We start from the raw sequence: 16,526 nt of genomic DNA, 5'->3' as shown, positions 1-16,526 counted from the left end.
ACATGTCCTGGTATTCGACTGATCCAAGAAGTAAAGGAAGTTTTATTTAAACCCCGCCGGATTTTGATGCATCTTTAAATGACGCCCATGGACAGGAATCGTCTTACAGCTCAAGCCACGAGAAGCCTCTGGTGACGGAGAGACCTTCCGAAAGTTGCAAAGAGAAACTGAGCAGGCCTAGAAATCAATCGCAGGTAGGCGATCATCGCCTTCCCCCCGTGTGCGGTCTGATTTCAGTCTCGGGGCGCTGCTTTGTTTTGTTAACGATCCAGGGTGCTCGCTGAACACTTCGGATTTCATAAACTCCCCTAAGCAAACCGAGTTCTGGGGTGCACGTTTTAATGGTAAACGTCTCCGGATCTATGTCCCTGGAACCCTTCTGCCTCCCTTCTCTGGAGTCTCAAAGCAAATCGAGCAGGGGAGCTGTTCAGTTTTGTTTAGGGGATTTATTGGAGCCTTCTTCAAAGACTTCCAAAATCAGAATGCGATCTATGTTCTCCCTCTTTAAGAGGCCCCGTGTTATGGCTCCAGACACCGCTAAGGTTGGTGGAAATACACAGGGGAGAGATTCTGGAACCGCGACTAGACGGATTGCAGAACCAAGGCCAGCTCACCCAGCAACGCCCAGACCCAAACTCAGACGCGGGGGAGATGGTGTTGGCCCAATCCTGTTTATGAAATGCATGAAAGAACAGAGACACAAACACACACACACACACCCCCACTCCTCCTCCTACCAAGAGGCACTTCAGCAGAGCCACAAACACACACACACACACACACACACCCGCCCCTCCTCCTACCAAGAGGCACTTCAGCCTGGCACGTTGTAACTTTAATCAAAAGCTAAAACCTGGAGTGACTCTGATTGCTCTACCCTTCGGAATGTTCTTTGTAAAATATCCACGGACTGCGTATCACTGGAACAAGAGACCCCAGGGTTTTTGTCCACGCTATTATTGTTTGTAACACCACGCCACGGGCAATTTCATCTATGAATTTTACCCACTTTCAGAATATTTGTAAAACCCCTGTTTTAAGTAGAAGAATCCCCACTGTGCAATGTAATTTCATACACCTGCCTAACTGTGACAGACACCGGCACACATGAAAGAAGGTTTGCTTTAAAAATAATAGGTGATTTCTTCAGCCAGGAGTTGGCCCTGAGTGATTGGAGTGTGAATGAGTGATTGAACAATTGGTCTGAGCGAGGGATGTTGGAACGTGATGAATAAAACACCAGCCTCACCTCAAACGTTTGAGGGAGGAAAAAAAGGAGCAAAGATAATAACTTTTACACTCAACTGGCCGAAGAAGAGCCCACTCTGTTAACTCTGGAGTCAGCCCACTTCAAAGGACAAAATCTGATCAGGCTTGCAACAATGTGGGTGATTAAGGATCACACCAAATGCAGATGCAGCTTGACAGAGCAAAAACCCATAGACTGACATGGGGTCTTTTCCCTATAAAATGGGGCAAGAAGATGAAGGCTGGAGGTTCGGGTCTACAACATCACATCAGCCAGGAGTACCGGTGGGCATCGGCAGAACCTCTCTCCTACCCTGGTGCTGCAGTCACCTGGCCAGTGACTACCACGAGCACCCAGAGGCTGGTAAATATAACATCTGTGAGACCCCTGTGTGTTTGTCTGTCTCCCTGTCAGTGTGTGTGAGTGTGAATGAAAGCACCAATTGAAACAGGTCTCCATGAAGTACACTTTATTAAGAAGAGGCTCTGTATTTGTAATCACTGGGTAAAGCACAATATCGATATTGTTACAGTGTTGATCCTGTTTCCCTGCTATTTACATTACTGTTGCTATTTACCACATTTCTGTATTCACAATAAACGTGGCTTGTTGCCTTATCCCCTGGAAAAGACCCGGTGATATTTGTTATTTGGAGAACAATTGATTTCGATTTCCCCGCTTGCCTGTCCTGCGAAGGAGCGAAACGCCTTTCCAAGCCCCTCTCTCAGACCAGGGAGGGTGACTCCAGGACTATCCCATCTCCTTGTTTGTTTGTTCGTTTTTAAGATCGTTCCGGGCTCCTTCGATTTCTGCCGGTGCCTGGTCTGAGCTGCAAGAACTCAGAGCACTGCTAGGACATGTTTAACCTCCTCGTCGCGGATGTCGACAAGATTAATTCCAGTTTGCGTTCAAATATTTCTTCCTCTCTCTTATTTTTAAATGATCCTCCCCTCCCCCACTCCAAGTCTAATTTAATCTATTTTAACCTTGTTTTTTAAAGAGCTGCAGGTTCAGCAAAGATCGCCGGATTTGTGAACACATTCAGAGCTTGGATCGCCCACCGGTTCGCTCCTCGCCTTGGTACGTGAGGAGATGAAAAGGGCCAGAAACGCTGGGGCTGGGGGGCAATTGGCAGATCATTATATAGGGATCATGGGAGGTGTTTTCCTTAAATCCCTCCACCAGAAAACCGAATGGGAGCCAGTGGCAGCGGGCTGTCTGCAGATGGACGGTCGGCCATACACTGAGGGAGGGGGTTGAGGAGAGAACGTTACCCATTGTTTTGTGCTGTCATTCTGTTACCACCTGAAATAAACCAAACCCCAACCCTGCAAAACCGCCTCGGAACGAGCACGATTGAGGCCGGAAGGGAATAAAATGGTGGGTGGGTGTAAACGCTTCGCCCCGGGAAGTGGAGTCAAGGCGGTGTGCTCTGCACCCTGGCCCGAGAACCTCCTCCGAGGAAACATCCATTTGCCAGAAGGCGCCTAGTAAGGGCCGAAACTCCCACCCCGCTGATGGGTGGCCGTACAGCCCGAGCTCCGGGCCAATGCAGGCGGAAAGCGACCCGCGAAGAGCTCGCCCGCAAGCGGAGTTCGTTCTCGCCCGTGCCCGCTCCCAGCCGAGATCGGCCCGCGGCAGCAGATTTTTCTGAGCGGGTGGAGGGAGTCGAGGCGCGCCACCTCTTTTTTAAATAAAATGTGCACCATCCGGGGCCCGATCCCGCGGCAGTTCTCCCGGGGAGACCCAACCACACAGCCTGGTTCCGGCGTGTTAAGGCCTCGGCTTCCCACCACAGAATCGCTTAGCCACATCTTGTGTAAGATATTCATCCGGGCGATTTCCACAAGAAATCCACCCTACGATTTACCGTGGCAAGTTACACCGCTGGGGGTGAAATGACAGCTCTGTCTGTATTCCGGTCCGGTCCAGCCCGTGTCCCCCTCTCCGCCATCACATCCCAGCCCTCTTCCGTCGGAAGAGCAACATCCCCGGCCTTCGCTCGGCCAGGTGTGATCCTGACAACCAGCCAAGCACAACACGCCAGCCGGGAAGGGCAAACCTCCCTGGGAACCTCCCGAAGGGCGCTCGGTTGAGGTTTGCAAGAGAAGAGCTGCCAGTCAGTTGCCAACTGGACTAAAAACTAGATGGTTTGTTTTATCCGGGGGAATTGGGACCAAAATCACTTCCAGGGGCGGCTTTCGCAGGTAAACGGCCGGTTCGCACCTTTTATTTAGAGTTTACTTGGTTATGGAAAGGATTGAAGAAGGGGGGAAAAAAGAAGGGGAAAAAAAACCCTAAGCAGGATGAGTTAAAAGAAAAAATGGCTTCTGGTTTTCCATTGTATTTTGTGTGATCTTAAAAGGCCAGTAACCGCAGCTTTCTTTACACAATAATTCAGTCAAAATAAAGTAAAATAAAGTAAAATAAAGTAAAAGTTCCACGCTCTTATTTTTCGCCGCCACTCTGACCTGCTGTCACAAACCATTAACTTAAAGAAACGTTTAGAAAACCAGGAATCAAACCGATTCTAGAAGCGATCCGTGTAAACCAATGAAATCAGTTCAGATTTGCACCAACGCAGCTGACCTTCCAACCTGGCCTCAAAGGGGGGGAAACAGACCACGTAGGAAAAGTTGTGCAGTTAATATTTGGTAACTGGCTTGTTTTGTGGCAAGCTGCGAAAACGTGCTGTATGGCGTCGAATTGACACTAGACCTGGCATCCCATGTGTCTTATTTTGTTTGGAATAAAAGCTGATCGGTGTCTGAAATCATTTCTGAATGATTGGTTTGTTTCTGCGGTGGATATTAACTTTAGAACTAGGGGGGCGGGCAACCAACAGAACCGTGAGTGAAAAGGAAGAAAAATGGTTGAATTGATGAAGAACTGAAAACAATGTGAACGTCACAAAAGTAGGTGCTGGCAGTTTCACAACGAGGGCGTGGTGAAAACAAATGAGCCAGGCACCTGATCAAAACGATTCCAGGTCTGATCGTCAATACCTGGCTCCCCTTTCTGGCTCATTGGTCATGTATTCGATTGGCCGGACTATTGCTGGGAAATCGTTTGGAATATGCAGCTCTGACGGACCTAAAATCTCCCGTGGGCTGCGACAGCCGGATGTCCATGTCTGCCATTCCTGACCCCAGCCCCGGGAGGAACTTGCTCTCGTGTAAACAGGGTTGACCCGGGGATAGGCGGAGGGTCGGACGTCCGTCGGGAGCAGTGACAGGAAAGTCGGTGTGTCTCAGCAATTAGCAGCTAGGATTGCAATTCAAAAACTTCTGCGTGTTGGCCCGCCAGCCAGGCTGGGTTGGACACGCCCGGCCGGTGCAGAATCAGCCCCACACCTGCATCGGTCACCTTCGGAAATGGAGAGATGAAGTCGGAGGCGAGGGGAAGATAGAAGCCGTCTCCGTGTTCCGTAGCAATCGAAGCAGTCAGGGATCAGGTCTGAAAGAGGGGAGAGGAAAATTAACCCCTCCAGGGAGCAGGATGGTGTGTCCACACCAAACTGGCTCAGAAACCACAGTCACGGGCACGGACATAACATACTCCCCTTAGGAGAGTGGAAATCTCCTGCCTGCTTGGGTCGGCGAGGAGGGGGAAGGTACTGGGGGTGGGGGGGTGATTATATAACATGCCCGTCTAACTCTGTGTCTAAAATCCAGTCGAACACCCCGGCCACAGAACCGCTTTGCAAACCGTGCTTATAACACTGCCCCCCGCTTTCCGCTCAGCCCCGCCGAGGAGCCGCCCCGACCATTTCAGTTGCTCGTTTGTTTCCGGCCCGTGGTTCAGAAAAGCCGACCGGCGCCTTGTTCCTAAACCTGGGGGCAGAGATGGAGCGTCCGGGCTCTGTCCCTCCGCCCCGCAGCCGAGCTCCTGCGTCTCCAGCAGGGCTCAGGGCGAGTGAGGGACCGGCCCGCGGCCTTTCCCTCTCCCGGCAGAACGGCTGGGAAGTGCCCGGGGCTGTCCGCTTCTCCCCCGGCCCCGCGCCCTTGCAAAGGAACCGCAGGGGTTCGGCGGCGCAGAGGGGCGCAGCGCAGGGACTCTTTGTTTACCAATCAATGGCGAGGGGCTGCGGGGCAGGATGTTACGTCTGTGGCAAGCAGGCCACTGAACATCGCTCCTTCGCTCCCGTCCCTTGCCCGGCTCACTCCCCGGCTCCCCCAGGGAGGGCCAGCGAGCTCCGGGCTGCCGGGATGCGAAGGTGGGAGGGAAGGGGCACTGCTTCCCCGGGTGATGCTCGCTAGGGTCCTTGTGTTCCTCTGCCGGCAGAAAAGGAAGGTGGCGTCTGAAAAAAATATGGACTGTTTTAACTAACCCCCCCCCCCCCGCTTCCCCCACCCTTATATTCCCTCCCCCCCCCCGGCAAAAAAAAAAAACCTACCCACGTTTCCTGAGCCGCAACGCTCTGGGTGCACGCGAGGTCCGAGCCGGCTCCCCGCACAGACGCCGGGCAGGGCTGGGCTGGGCTGGGCTGGGTGCGCTCGCTCGCCTGCGCCTGGTTGTTTTATTCGCTCCGCAGCCGGAGACCCCAGAGGCAGGAGGGACCCGCGCAGGAGGGGCCGCTCCGCTGGCGAAGTTGGCCCGGGCGAGGGGTGCTGGGGGCGGCAGGGGGGGGTGAGAAAGGACCGGGACTGTCAAAGTTTTTAACTCCTTTGCCCCCAGCCCGTGCGCCCGGCGCGGCGCCGGCCCCGGGATTTCTTCACTCCTCCATTGCAGCTGGGTCTTGGGGGATTTTTTTCCCCCCTTGGTGTTGCGGGGGGGGGGGGGGGGGGCTGGGCAAGCGGCTGTTTAAATTGAACCTGCCTGGCCCGGCAGCCCGAGAGGACAGGCTCGGTGCGGAGGGCGAGAGAGCACAAGAAACGGGGCGGGACCTAGCTGGGTCTCCCCGACCATGGTGCTCGCCCTGGGGGAGGGCCCCTTCGCTGCACCCCGGGGCCGCCGCCGGCCGGTGCCAGGGCGCTGATCCCCGCCTGGTCTTGGGGGGCCGCAAGAGAGGAGCCCCCCCCCCTCCCGCCCCCGCCCCCGCCCCCTGTCCGGCTCTCCGCCTCTTGATGTCTGATCTCTCCGCGGCCGCCACAGACATGAGCGATGGCCGGGCCCAGGCCGGCAGAAACCCCCTGCTGCTGGGGGAGCCGGGCGCCCCGGAGCCGGCCCGGGGGAAGAGCAGCGCCCGGGGGGAACTGGAGAGCGCGCTGCGAGGCGGCGGCGGCGGCCACGGATTCAAGGATGTCCCGGGGACCTCGGCGTCCAGCCCCGGCTCTTCCAAGGAGTGCGCCCCGGAGAGCGACAGCCCGTCCGGGGGAGGAGAAGCGGATTACTGCCGCCGGATCCTGGTGCGAGGTAAGGGGGAGCACGGCCCTGGCCCCCAGCCCAGCCCTCAGGTCGCAGCCCCTGCACCCCGTTCCTTCCCCTGCACCCCAACCTATTCCCTGCACCCCATCTCCTGTTCCCCCATCCCCTGAACCCCCATCCCAGCCCTGCCTCCAATAGCCCTCACGGGCAATTCCATCTCCACCCCCTGCCCCATGTAAAGCGCCTCGAGCCCCGCTCTCTTCCCCCACCGAACAGCCCCGAGCCCCAACTCCTTTGCCCAACCCCCCTCAAACAACAATACCCCCCTTCCCCCACCCCATAGCCTCCAATCCTCCCCGTTCCCTGCTCCCGGGGCCCGTCCGCTCCCTTCCCACCTCCCCCATCCCCAACCCCGGCAGGGGGAAAACGCCGGGCGTGTGGCTTTGGTACGTGTCAGGCGAACTGGGCCCGAGCGAGGGCGGCTGCCTCCTTCCCGGCCCCTTTCCGCTGCTTCTCCGCCGCCTCCCTTCGCTCACGGAGGGCCGAGGCCAAGAGGAGGATGCTGGGGGCCGAGGTGGGGGCGGGGGAGTCCCTGCTTGTCAGCTGCCCCGAGCAGCCCCGGAACCCCCCGTCCTGGGGCCCAGCTCGCAGGTGCTTCGCTGAGGAATGTGGGAAGCTGGGTGTGTATTTGGGAGAGGGTTTTGCAACGTGGGGAAAGGGGTGCGGGGGGGGGGGTTGCAATCTCTGAAGCCAGTGGATGCATCAGGACCTGCACACCCCACACACACACACACACACACACACACACACACACCGTCCTGCCTTCCTGCCCCCCGGCCAGTCGCTTTTATTCCTTCTCTTTGAAACCCTCGTCCCCGGGATGCGTCCACTCTTGGTGGGGGGAGGGTCCCCTAAAACCTCAGCTCTACCCTTCTCCCAGAAATAGGCAGAGAAATAATTCCGGGGGGGGAGGGGGGGCTCTAAGCATTTGTCGCAGGAAAAAAGCGTCATGGAAGCATCAGCGAGTTAAGAGGGTTGGGTGGTGGTTGTTGTTGTTTTTTTTAATAGCACTTGGCCTACTAAAATAAATCCATCTTTCCAAGCCTTTATTCGAACGACGCCTCTCGGCGCTGGGAGACAGGAGCGGAGAGATCCGCAGGATAGGAGCAGGGAGAGAGATGTCTGTCTGTGTGTGAATGGATTCACGCAGGGCTCCGGCCACCAAAGCCGTGCTCGTCTGTCTCTCTTCCTCTGACTGGGTTTATTCAAAGCAACCATCGCTAACGGCCAGAAAACGGCCTGTCCTGCGGGAGGGGGGCCGCTGCCATCCACCCAGGATATTTATTTCGGAAAGCCTCTTTTTTTATTTTATTTTGGCCTGTGTTTTGTGTTAACATGGCAGCAGGGCTTGGAAGGAGGGAAATAGGCTGGGCAGAGCAGACTGCGAGAGATCCGTTGTCTTGCCTCCCTTTGTAAATCCAGCAATATGCAGATCCAGCTCCTTTCCTTTCTGGGCTTTTATCAATTATTATTATTATTATTATTCCTCCGAAATCGCTTTGGTTTAATTTTGTTCTTTCCAAACCCCCGGTAGAATTATAAACCGACCCGGCCTTTCATTTTAAGACCCCTCGAAAACATAAAGCGCCCTCCGCTTCAGTAGACAGTGATCTGGTGTGAGAAAGGAAATCACGCGAAACTGTTTTTACGCTTGTTTGTTGGCGGGTTAAATTAGCAAAATCTCTGGCCAAAGCCGGGTGAAGGTGGCCAAATTTCCCCCTCCTCCGCCGCAGGCTGGGAAAGTAGAAAAGAGATTCAGAGATTTGACAGCACCCAAAACGATGCCGAGGCATGCTAGAAAAAGCCTCGGACATTTCTAATTCTTACTCCACTTTTGTTTTGTGCCTCGGCCAAAACAAATCAAAACCACCCCCCAATTGGACAATAATCCCTTTTCTGTAAGATCCGCGTGTCACGGAGCTTTTCCTGCCAGATCTGCTCCTTTGCTTGAAATTACTCAGATACAAATAATGCCAAAAAAATGGGGCGCAAAGTGCTACCAACACGACGAAAATCTTAGGTTCTGCGGCGTTATATTTCTCTGGGTGAGGCGTGTGGGGTTTTATTTATACGTGTTTCAGACTGAACCCCCGCTTTGGATTATCTATCTGTAGCCATATATTATTTACTGTGTATTTATGGAAATATAATCTGTGCACAGACTGTGATCTATCTATCTATCTATCCATCTATCCACGGATAAACACACAGATGGACAAATATGTGCGATATACATGGTATGTGCATATGGATATGTTGTAACTAGAGGAGTGTGTGTATGTGTCTGTAAGTGGTTGTGCGGGGATATGGAATACAGGTAGTAAAGTATAAAATAGGTACGTGTGTATGAAGAGATGTGCGCGTCTGAATATATAGACACATCCCCCTATGCTGCTGTGTGTATACACGCAAACAATATCTAGAGCCATAAATGTGTATGTAGTGTTTATATAGACAAAAGCAAAATATAAATCGCCATGTATTTATACACGGAAGGATGAATTTGTGTATTGGTGTGTGTGTGTAGACCTGTGTCAGTGAAGATCCAGTTTCGCGATGCACACAAACCAAGGGGAAAATATTTCCAACAATAGAAATAAAATGTAGAGCTGCGCAAAAAGAAAAACGCGGTTTGCAAACTTACTGGAGTTTGCGTTAAGGATATTTCCTTTGCGGAGGTGGACGTGTGCTGGCGACAATTTGTGTTTTAATGGTTATCGAGATTTAACTAGTCGAATCTCAACATCTACTGTCAGTCAATAATTTTTGTCTGCCCCCCAAAATTTCCCAAGCAACCGTGAATATTTTAATTAATACAAAGAAAAAATGTTTGACAATAAACACCAGTGTTCGCTGAAGAAATGATTTAAAAAATGAAATGGGAGCCCGCCTCGCTCGCTGCCCGTGTTTGCAGTGTGTATATACACAGATATCGCCTTGTATTGCTGAGTGTGCATGTGTGCACAGAAACTCAATGGAGATGGTCAGATATCGCCAAGGCTGCGTGGAGTTTATATACACACAGAAGCAAACTAGCTATGGCCATAGATTGCTAACCCGGCATGTAATGCACGAATCCAAAGAAACTCCACATCTTTCGCCGCAGATTGCCATGTGTGTAGGAGTGTGTGTACACACAGGAGTGTGTGTGTACATAAATAGCTATCTAGAGATACACAGAGAGAAGAGCTGTGGGTGTACAGATGGATATACACACATATCTATATATTACACAGGGACACAGGCTGACACCCGGATATGTGTGTGTCCCTGAATTACACCCGCACACAGCACGGAGGGGCTAGCTATATGTACCCCTTCTCTAGCAACAGTTGTGTAACGACCCGGGAACACCGGGACACGGGGGCGGCCATGAATCTTTGTGTGTAAGTGGCTGGACGTGGTGTCCTGTCCGTCCTGCCCTTCCCTGGTCCCCCCACTATTCGATATGGGGCAGGGGGGCAGAGATACCCCCGTCTGTTGCCGCCTTTCTGTCTGTGGGGGCAGCAATTGATCGGGCGGGATGGCTCCTCTTTCCCTACAGCCGACTGGACTTGCTGGCTCCTTCGTGGGTAGCCGCCCCCAAGCCCGGATCCGGGCCCACCCGCTTCTCCCCCTGGCTCTGGAAGGCGAATGGGTCGGGTGAGGAGGCCGGCCTCCGTCCTGTGGCTGCCATGATGAAACCCTGAGCCATTCCGTGCCTCAGTTTCCCCGTGCATAAAAGGGGGATCAGCAACACTTCCGGGGGGGGGGGGTTCAAGTTTACCCCTACGGACATCTATGCAGCCCGTTCCCATGGCTAGTGAAGACCAGGGGGAGGGGAGGGGTGATTAGTTATTATTCACCCCTACAACGCGCTTCCTCCTGGTGGGGGGGAGGGAAGGGGAAGCGCTCGCTGGTGATGGGGGGGGGGGGTCCGTGTTTGTCTTGGGATGGGGGGCAGCGGAGCCGAAGGGTGGCAGAGGGCGGTAGCGGCGGCCCTGTATTCCTCACCCTCCTCTTTGTAAGCCTGGCAAACAAGCGGGCAGCGACGCGTCGGTAGCAAGGGGGCGAGAGACCAATTCCTGTCCCCGCGCAGCAGGGCCTGGCCCCGGGCCCCCAGGGCGACCGAGGGGATTGCGCGGCGGCTGAAAATCCGCGCCCGTCCCGGCCCTGCGCGGCTCGGCAGGCCCCGGCGCTGGGGCGTTTGCACGGCGGCCGGCGCCGGGCCTAGGCTAGCCAGGGCTCCCCCGGGAGAAGCTGGGGTCAGCCTGAGGTTAGCAGGTGTCTCCCCCCTTTCCCTGCGGCCCGGCGGCCTAGCGCGGAACTACGCGCAGGGGCAAAGCGGGGTGCGCGCAGGGGTGGAGCAGCGCTTCGCCTGGCCCCGCCACGGGTGGGATTCAGGCGGGGAGTGGGCAAGGATCTTGCAGGAGAGGTGCAAAGGCCAGAGGGTTTGCGGCGGTCCGAACAGGCCCAGGAGGGAGGGGAAGAAAGAGCAAAGCCGGCCCAGCCGAATCCGGCTTTCCTGCGCGCCCCCCTTGGCTCCCGGGGGGCGATGGGCCTGGGGGGGGGGGGCTGCTGGCCCCAAATGTCAGGGCTCCACCATTTTGCGGCTTTCCCCCACCGCGGGGACAAAATGGTGGCAGAAGCACAAAATTGGAAAATACCGGTGTCATCCTGGCGCTTAAAATAGAGACGTTTGCAGCGGCGCAACCGGCCGAGCTGGATTCCGCGCTCCGGGCCCGCACAGAGCATCCGCCCGCCTTCGGCCAGCAGTGCCTGGCTCGCTTCCTCCTCGGCCCCCCGAAAAGGAATCGAGACCAACAATTCAGCCAAGGCAGCGGAGGATCGTGAACTAAACATGGGCGGGTTTTCCGGACCTAACAACGTCTGACGAGAAGCTGTCCTGTCCCGCGCAGCCGGGGCGCTGGCCACCCACATAATCAAACCCAGGGAAATGCGCCAGGCGCTGGCCCGGGCAGTGGGTGAGCGGGTTTCTGGGCAGGGCTCGGGATTCCTCGCAGGAGCGGCCTGCGACACACCCAGCGCCCCTTTTCGTTTAGCAGCGGAGAAAATGTTTCTCTAGGGCCGGGAAAAACTTGACATTGAACTCGGGGCGCAGAGTGGGAGGGGACGGCCCGAACCGTATGGGGTTTGTATCTATCGTCCGTGGGAATCACCTGACTCTATTTAATGCACTTCTTTTAAAAACGATGGGACTTTATGCCACCCGTCATTTGTTCTGATGATTATATTATTTTCCTTTAATAAAGACACGGCGGCGTATCAGACAGAACATTGTTTGAAGAAGTTTTCTGAGGTTATCTGCGGCGTGTTGATAAATGGGAGAAACCCCTGTTAAAAACCCCGGGGCGTGCGATCAGCTGGGGGGAGGAGGGGAGAAAAGAACGAAATTTCTCAGGTTTTTTTGATCATCTTCATTTTTGCTTTCCAAATAAAAAGGGAAAGAAGAGAAAGCTCCGTCTCCGACTAAGCCTGTCCCTGTCACACACGCATCCTACAGAGGCTGACTATTCCCACGGTGTGTTGTGGGACGGCTGTTACACAGCTTTGTGTGACGCGCGGGGAAACCTTGCCCGGGTTTCTGAGCTCGTGGACTTGCCAAAGCCATGTCTGTGCGAGCAGCCTGTCTCAGAAGAGCGGGGTTTGTTTTCCAGACAACTCTTTAAACTCGCCTCACTGTCCGGGCAGTCCCGCCCGCCAACAGCACAAAGACTCGTTGGCGATAAACCATTTCCACCGGTTCTTAAAGCTACGAAAACGACAGGTCGCATTTCTCCCGTTAAAAACAATCCCAACTCCCGCAGGAGTCTCTCCGTATTGTTTTAAAGTCCCCGCAATGATCGAGCCTCGCATCTCTCGTGTAAAAACCGACCGGTAAATAACATCCACGTAGAGCTGGTTTTGCTCGGTCGAAAGAAAACGGGCCAAGCCCGAAGCGGATCGCTTTGCAATCCGGGGAGGGCCGAACGCGGAGCCGCAGCGCGCCGAGCCGGCCGGAGCCGAGGGCCAGCCGTGTCCGCTGCTCCTCCAGCGGCTGCAGACCCGGGCGGGTTTGTGATTTCTGTGAAAAAGGGTCAACAAGCCACGCGAATACAGCCGCGTTTGGAGAAAGAGCGAGCGAGAGCGGCCCGGCCCGGCCCGGCGTCTTCCAAGAAGGTATTTCGCTCGGGTTTTGCAGAACACACGCGTGTGTTGGAAGCAGGGCTCTTTCTTTGCTTTCTGTGCGTGCATTTCCAGCCACTCCAACCAAACCCGACCCGGGTAACAGAGAGGCAGGTGTTTATTTGCGTCGGGCTAGCTCGCTCTTCCAGAGCAGCATTTCCAAGAACGGATTTTCCAAACCGGGGAGGAGGCTGTGTTTGTAAAAGGATTGTGACTTGCAGAAATCCACACGTGTGCTTGCTTTGCTTTGCTGTGTGTGTTTATGGACGTAGGAAACCCGCGTGTGCGGAGGTGCGTGCAGATGCAACGCGTGTAGCTGTGTATCTGTGTATGCATTGTGCATTTATGGCCTTGTGTATAAATCTGTGCGCGCAGCCTGGATTCACGGGACGGACTGTCCGAACAGCAGATGAACAGAGCAACCCGTGCTATTTTCGCGTGTGGAGGCGGCGTGCAATGTCAGTATTTCCCGCTAGACAACCGTACATGTGCAGCCCGGGAGTTTCTCCACGCTGCAGGCTTCACCCCCCCGAGTGTCGGATCTGGGAGCAGCAAAGTGCAACGAACTTTTTTGTTCTGCTGCGAATCCCGGCCCTTCTCCCACAGTCTCAGCGCTGCAATAGACAGGGGAGGTACCCGGGCCGGGCTGTAAAACACTGCTTGCATCGCTGTGACGGGCCTGCGGAGACCTGGGAAGGCGCCTGTGGACAAGGGAAAAAAACTGCTTAAACATAGACCCCGGGGCGGGGGGGTTTAGCGCCGGGCCTGTGCAATGCGGCGAGCGAGCCGAGCCGAGCCGAGCCGAGCAGGGCCGGCCGCGGAAGAGCTGCGAAGATGCACGGCGCTGTCAGTCCTGGGGAGTGAGATTCATTAGCAGGCCCAATGGGCGCATTGTCTGCTCTTAAAGGAGCCGCGCGCTATTTCGCTGGCCTGGAGTCGTTAAAGAAAAAGCTACTTGGGGGGTGGGGGCGGGGGTCCTAGATTTTGCACCTGCAGGCTCGGTGCTTGTGCGCTGAAGCGAGCGGGAGGTGAGCTGGAGGGAGGAGAGAGGCTAATCTCAGCGCCTGGGTGTGTTTGTTTATTTATAAGAGCCGGAGACGTGTGTGGGAGGGAGGATCCCATACCTTTAGGAGCGATCCCACATTCACCCCCACTGCCTCCTCCACCGCCCCACGTCCACCGTCTTCCTCAGGGAAAGCTCAGCGCGGTTCCTGGTGCATGGGACACAGGGGAAGAAGCGGGACTTCACCAAGCAACAGGATCCAAAGAACCCCCATTAGAAAAACCGCCGGCAAACACACACCCCGTTCGTATATCTGACAGAGCTTGGTTAGAAATGATCACCAAAGAGGTCTACAATATCCCAGCCAGGGGCCTGACCTCCTGATCTGGGGAGCAGGGGCGGGGGGTTCTGCTTCTGCGGGAGAAATCCACCCTTTCAGGGCATGGGTTAGAACGAACACAGGTGAGGGAAGCCAGATAAAGACATGAACGAATAAGACATTGCCTGGTCTTCCCAGAGACTGCCTGCCAACTTTCCCTCTGGCCCTGTCTGCACTACAGCCAAGGGCTGTGGAGTGTTATGGTGCAATACAGATTTATGTTTAAGATACTGTATATACCTTCTCTGTCCATGATACACACACTGTAACACACACAAACTGATTTACATACAGATATATATATATATATATATGCATGCACAGACACACACACACACACATATATATATATGCATGCACGGACACACACACACATATATATATGCATGCACGGACACACACACACACACACACACCTTGTATATATATGTATGTATGTAAATTCAGCACCTGAGTTTATTTGCTTGTAACTGCTACAAATCTGGGGCATGGAACCGTCACTGGGGCTCTGACATGTTGGGCCTATATCTGGATATGTGTGCACGCACAGACACACACGTATAGTACATATATCATCAGCATGTTTATCTATCCTATATATAAATATGTGTATCTTGAACGTGTACCATATACATATGTGGCCGGCGATCCTTCGGAATCCGAGGTTGATTGTCTTCCAGTCAGATGATAGCTGCTTATTGCTGGCGCATCCGCAGGTGAGGAATGAGACCTATCCCGGATCCACAGACCGTGCCGCAGCTGGGGCAGACGTTTCCTAAAGGAAGGGAGGGATCTGGATCGTTACGTTGGGCTGCAGCACGTTCTTTCTTCCTTTCCCACTTCTCCGTTGCCTGGTGTCTCTGTTGGATCTCAGAATACTGGCATCCTTTTCCATTTTGGTCAGTTGAAGGCTTGGGGTTTCCCATGAGTTTATGTCAATGTTGCTTCAGGTTGGCTTTGAGAGTGTCTTTGAAGTGCTTGGTTTTTTTGTTGGTTTTTTTTGCCCTCCCCTTGACAAATATACTTGTGTATATACACAAATGTGTATATTTAGGTACCATATAAATATATGTATATATGCCATAAAATATTATGCAGTGTTGTTGTAGCTATGGTGGTCCCAGGGTATTAGAGAGACCAGCTGGACAAGGTCATATCTGTTATTGGACCAACTTCCACTGGTGAGAGACAAGCTCTGAGCTTACACAGAGCTCTTTGTCTGGATCTTGTCTCTCTCACCAACAGAAGCTGGCCCAATAAAAGATATTACGTCATCCGCCTTGTCTCTCTGATATGAATCGGTATACAGATACATACACAATGAGTGTGTGTTGCCTATATGTGGGTATGAATGCTGTAACTGTACCTACCAAACACAAATAGGTGGCATCTAGTGTGCATATGAGTAGGGAATTTTTGCAGGTGTGGCTGGAAAGGATCTGCCAATTTCCCCATGTGATTTTGCCCTATAACCATATTCCCCCCTGGTCGCTGTTTCAGTGTGTTACAGCAGTGTTTCTCACTGACCGGCCTGTGGACCGGCGCTGGTCCCTGAGATCTCGCTGACACAGTTTAGGAAGGCAGCAAGCTGGTCCCCGGTATTGAAAAGGTTGAGAATCTGCGGGTTAAAGCCATCTCAGCCGACAAGGGCTTTGGGGCTGGTGGCAGGGCTGGGAGACGATTCTGGAGACAACTGGACAAATCAGCGAAACCTCCTGTGCCAAGGCCGATCGTTCGGGAGCTGGTCATCCAGGTCCGACGCAGTTCCTGCTCCAGACGGCATGGGGGTAGGAAGAGGGGGACGTCTGGCTCCCCAAAGCTCTCAACTCCTCCCCCCAGCCCCAACCAAAATTGGCAACCCTCGGTTTAATGCTGGAAAGGAGGACTTGCCACCATATACCGAAAGCTCAGGGCCAATCTTTTCTTGCAAATGAGAGGCTAGACGAGGACCCACCGACAGGGTGACCAGATAGCAAGCATGACCAATTGGGACCCTTTTTTTGTTTAGAGGGAGGGGCGGGGGATAGTGGTGTATATAAGAAAAAGCCCCTAATACTGGGACGTCTGGTCACCCTACCCACCAAAGCCAGTTGGGTTCGTGGTCTGTGGCAGGAACGCCTGCTCCCCTGGAAGGAGTTTGTTACAGCTTCAGAAACCTGGAGACGAAAGTTTAGAAGACTCGCCAAAAAAGAGGCCAGAGCAACGCACCCCCTGATGGCCACTTCAGTGCACCCGTCACCGCCCCTCCTAGGACAGCCTCTAGCGTTCCACACCTAGCCTGGCCAGCCCTCCTCAGCCCCACTCCACTTCCACGCCTGCCTCACCTGCTCTCGCCTTTCCGTACTCCCATGCCCCACGTCCCT

The 16,526-nt window shown here is 54.3% G+C and overlaps 1 protein-coding gene across 1 annotated transcript in view; it reads left to right on the top strand.

The window, feature by feature from the left end:
- Nucleotides 1–6,315: 6,315 nt before the first annotated feature.
- VAX2 (ventral anterior homeobox 2) overlaps nucleotides 6,316–16,526 on the top strand; it is a 47,416-nt gene continuing 37,205 nt past the window's right edge. The window contains exon 1 of the mRNA XM_067533589.1: nucleotides 6,316–6,604. Within this exon, the coding sequence (XP_067389690.1) occupies nucleotides 6,316–6,604 (289 nt within the window). The remainder of the gene's footprint in view (nucleotides 6,605–16,526) is intronic.

This window comes from Emydura macquarii, unplaced genomic scaffold, assembly GCF_026122565.2.
Source record: "Emydura macquarii macquarii isolate MOO-44397 ecotype Brisbane River unplaced genomic scaffold, CSIRO-AGI_Emac_v2 contig_3345, whole genome shotgun sequence".
Classification (NCBI taxonomy): Eukaryota; Metazoa; Chordata; order Testudines; family Chelidae; genus Emydura; species Emydura macquarii.
The sequence above is the reverse complement of the archived record's forward strand: the minus strand, read 5'-3'. Positions and strand labels throughout refer to the sequence as shown.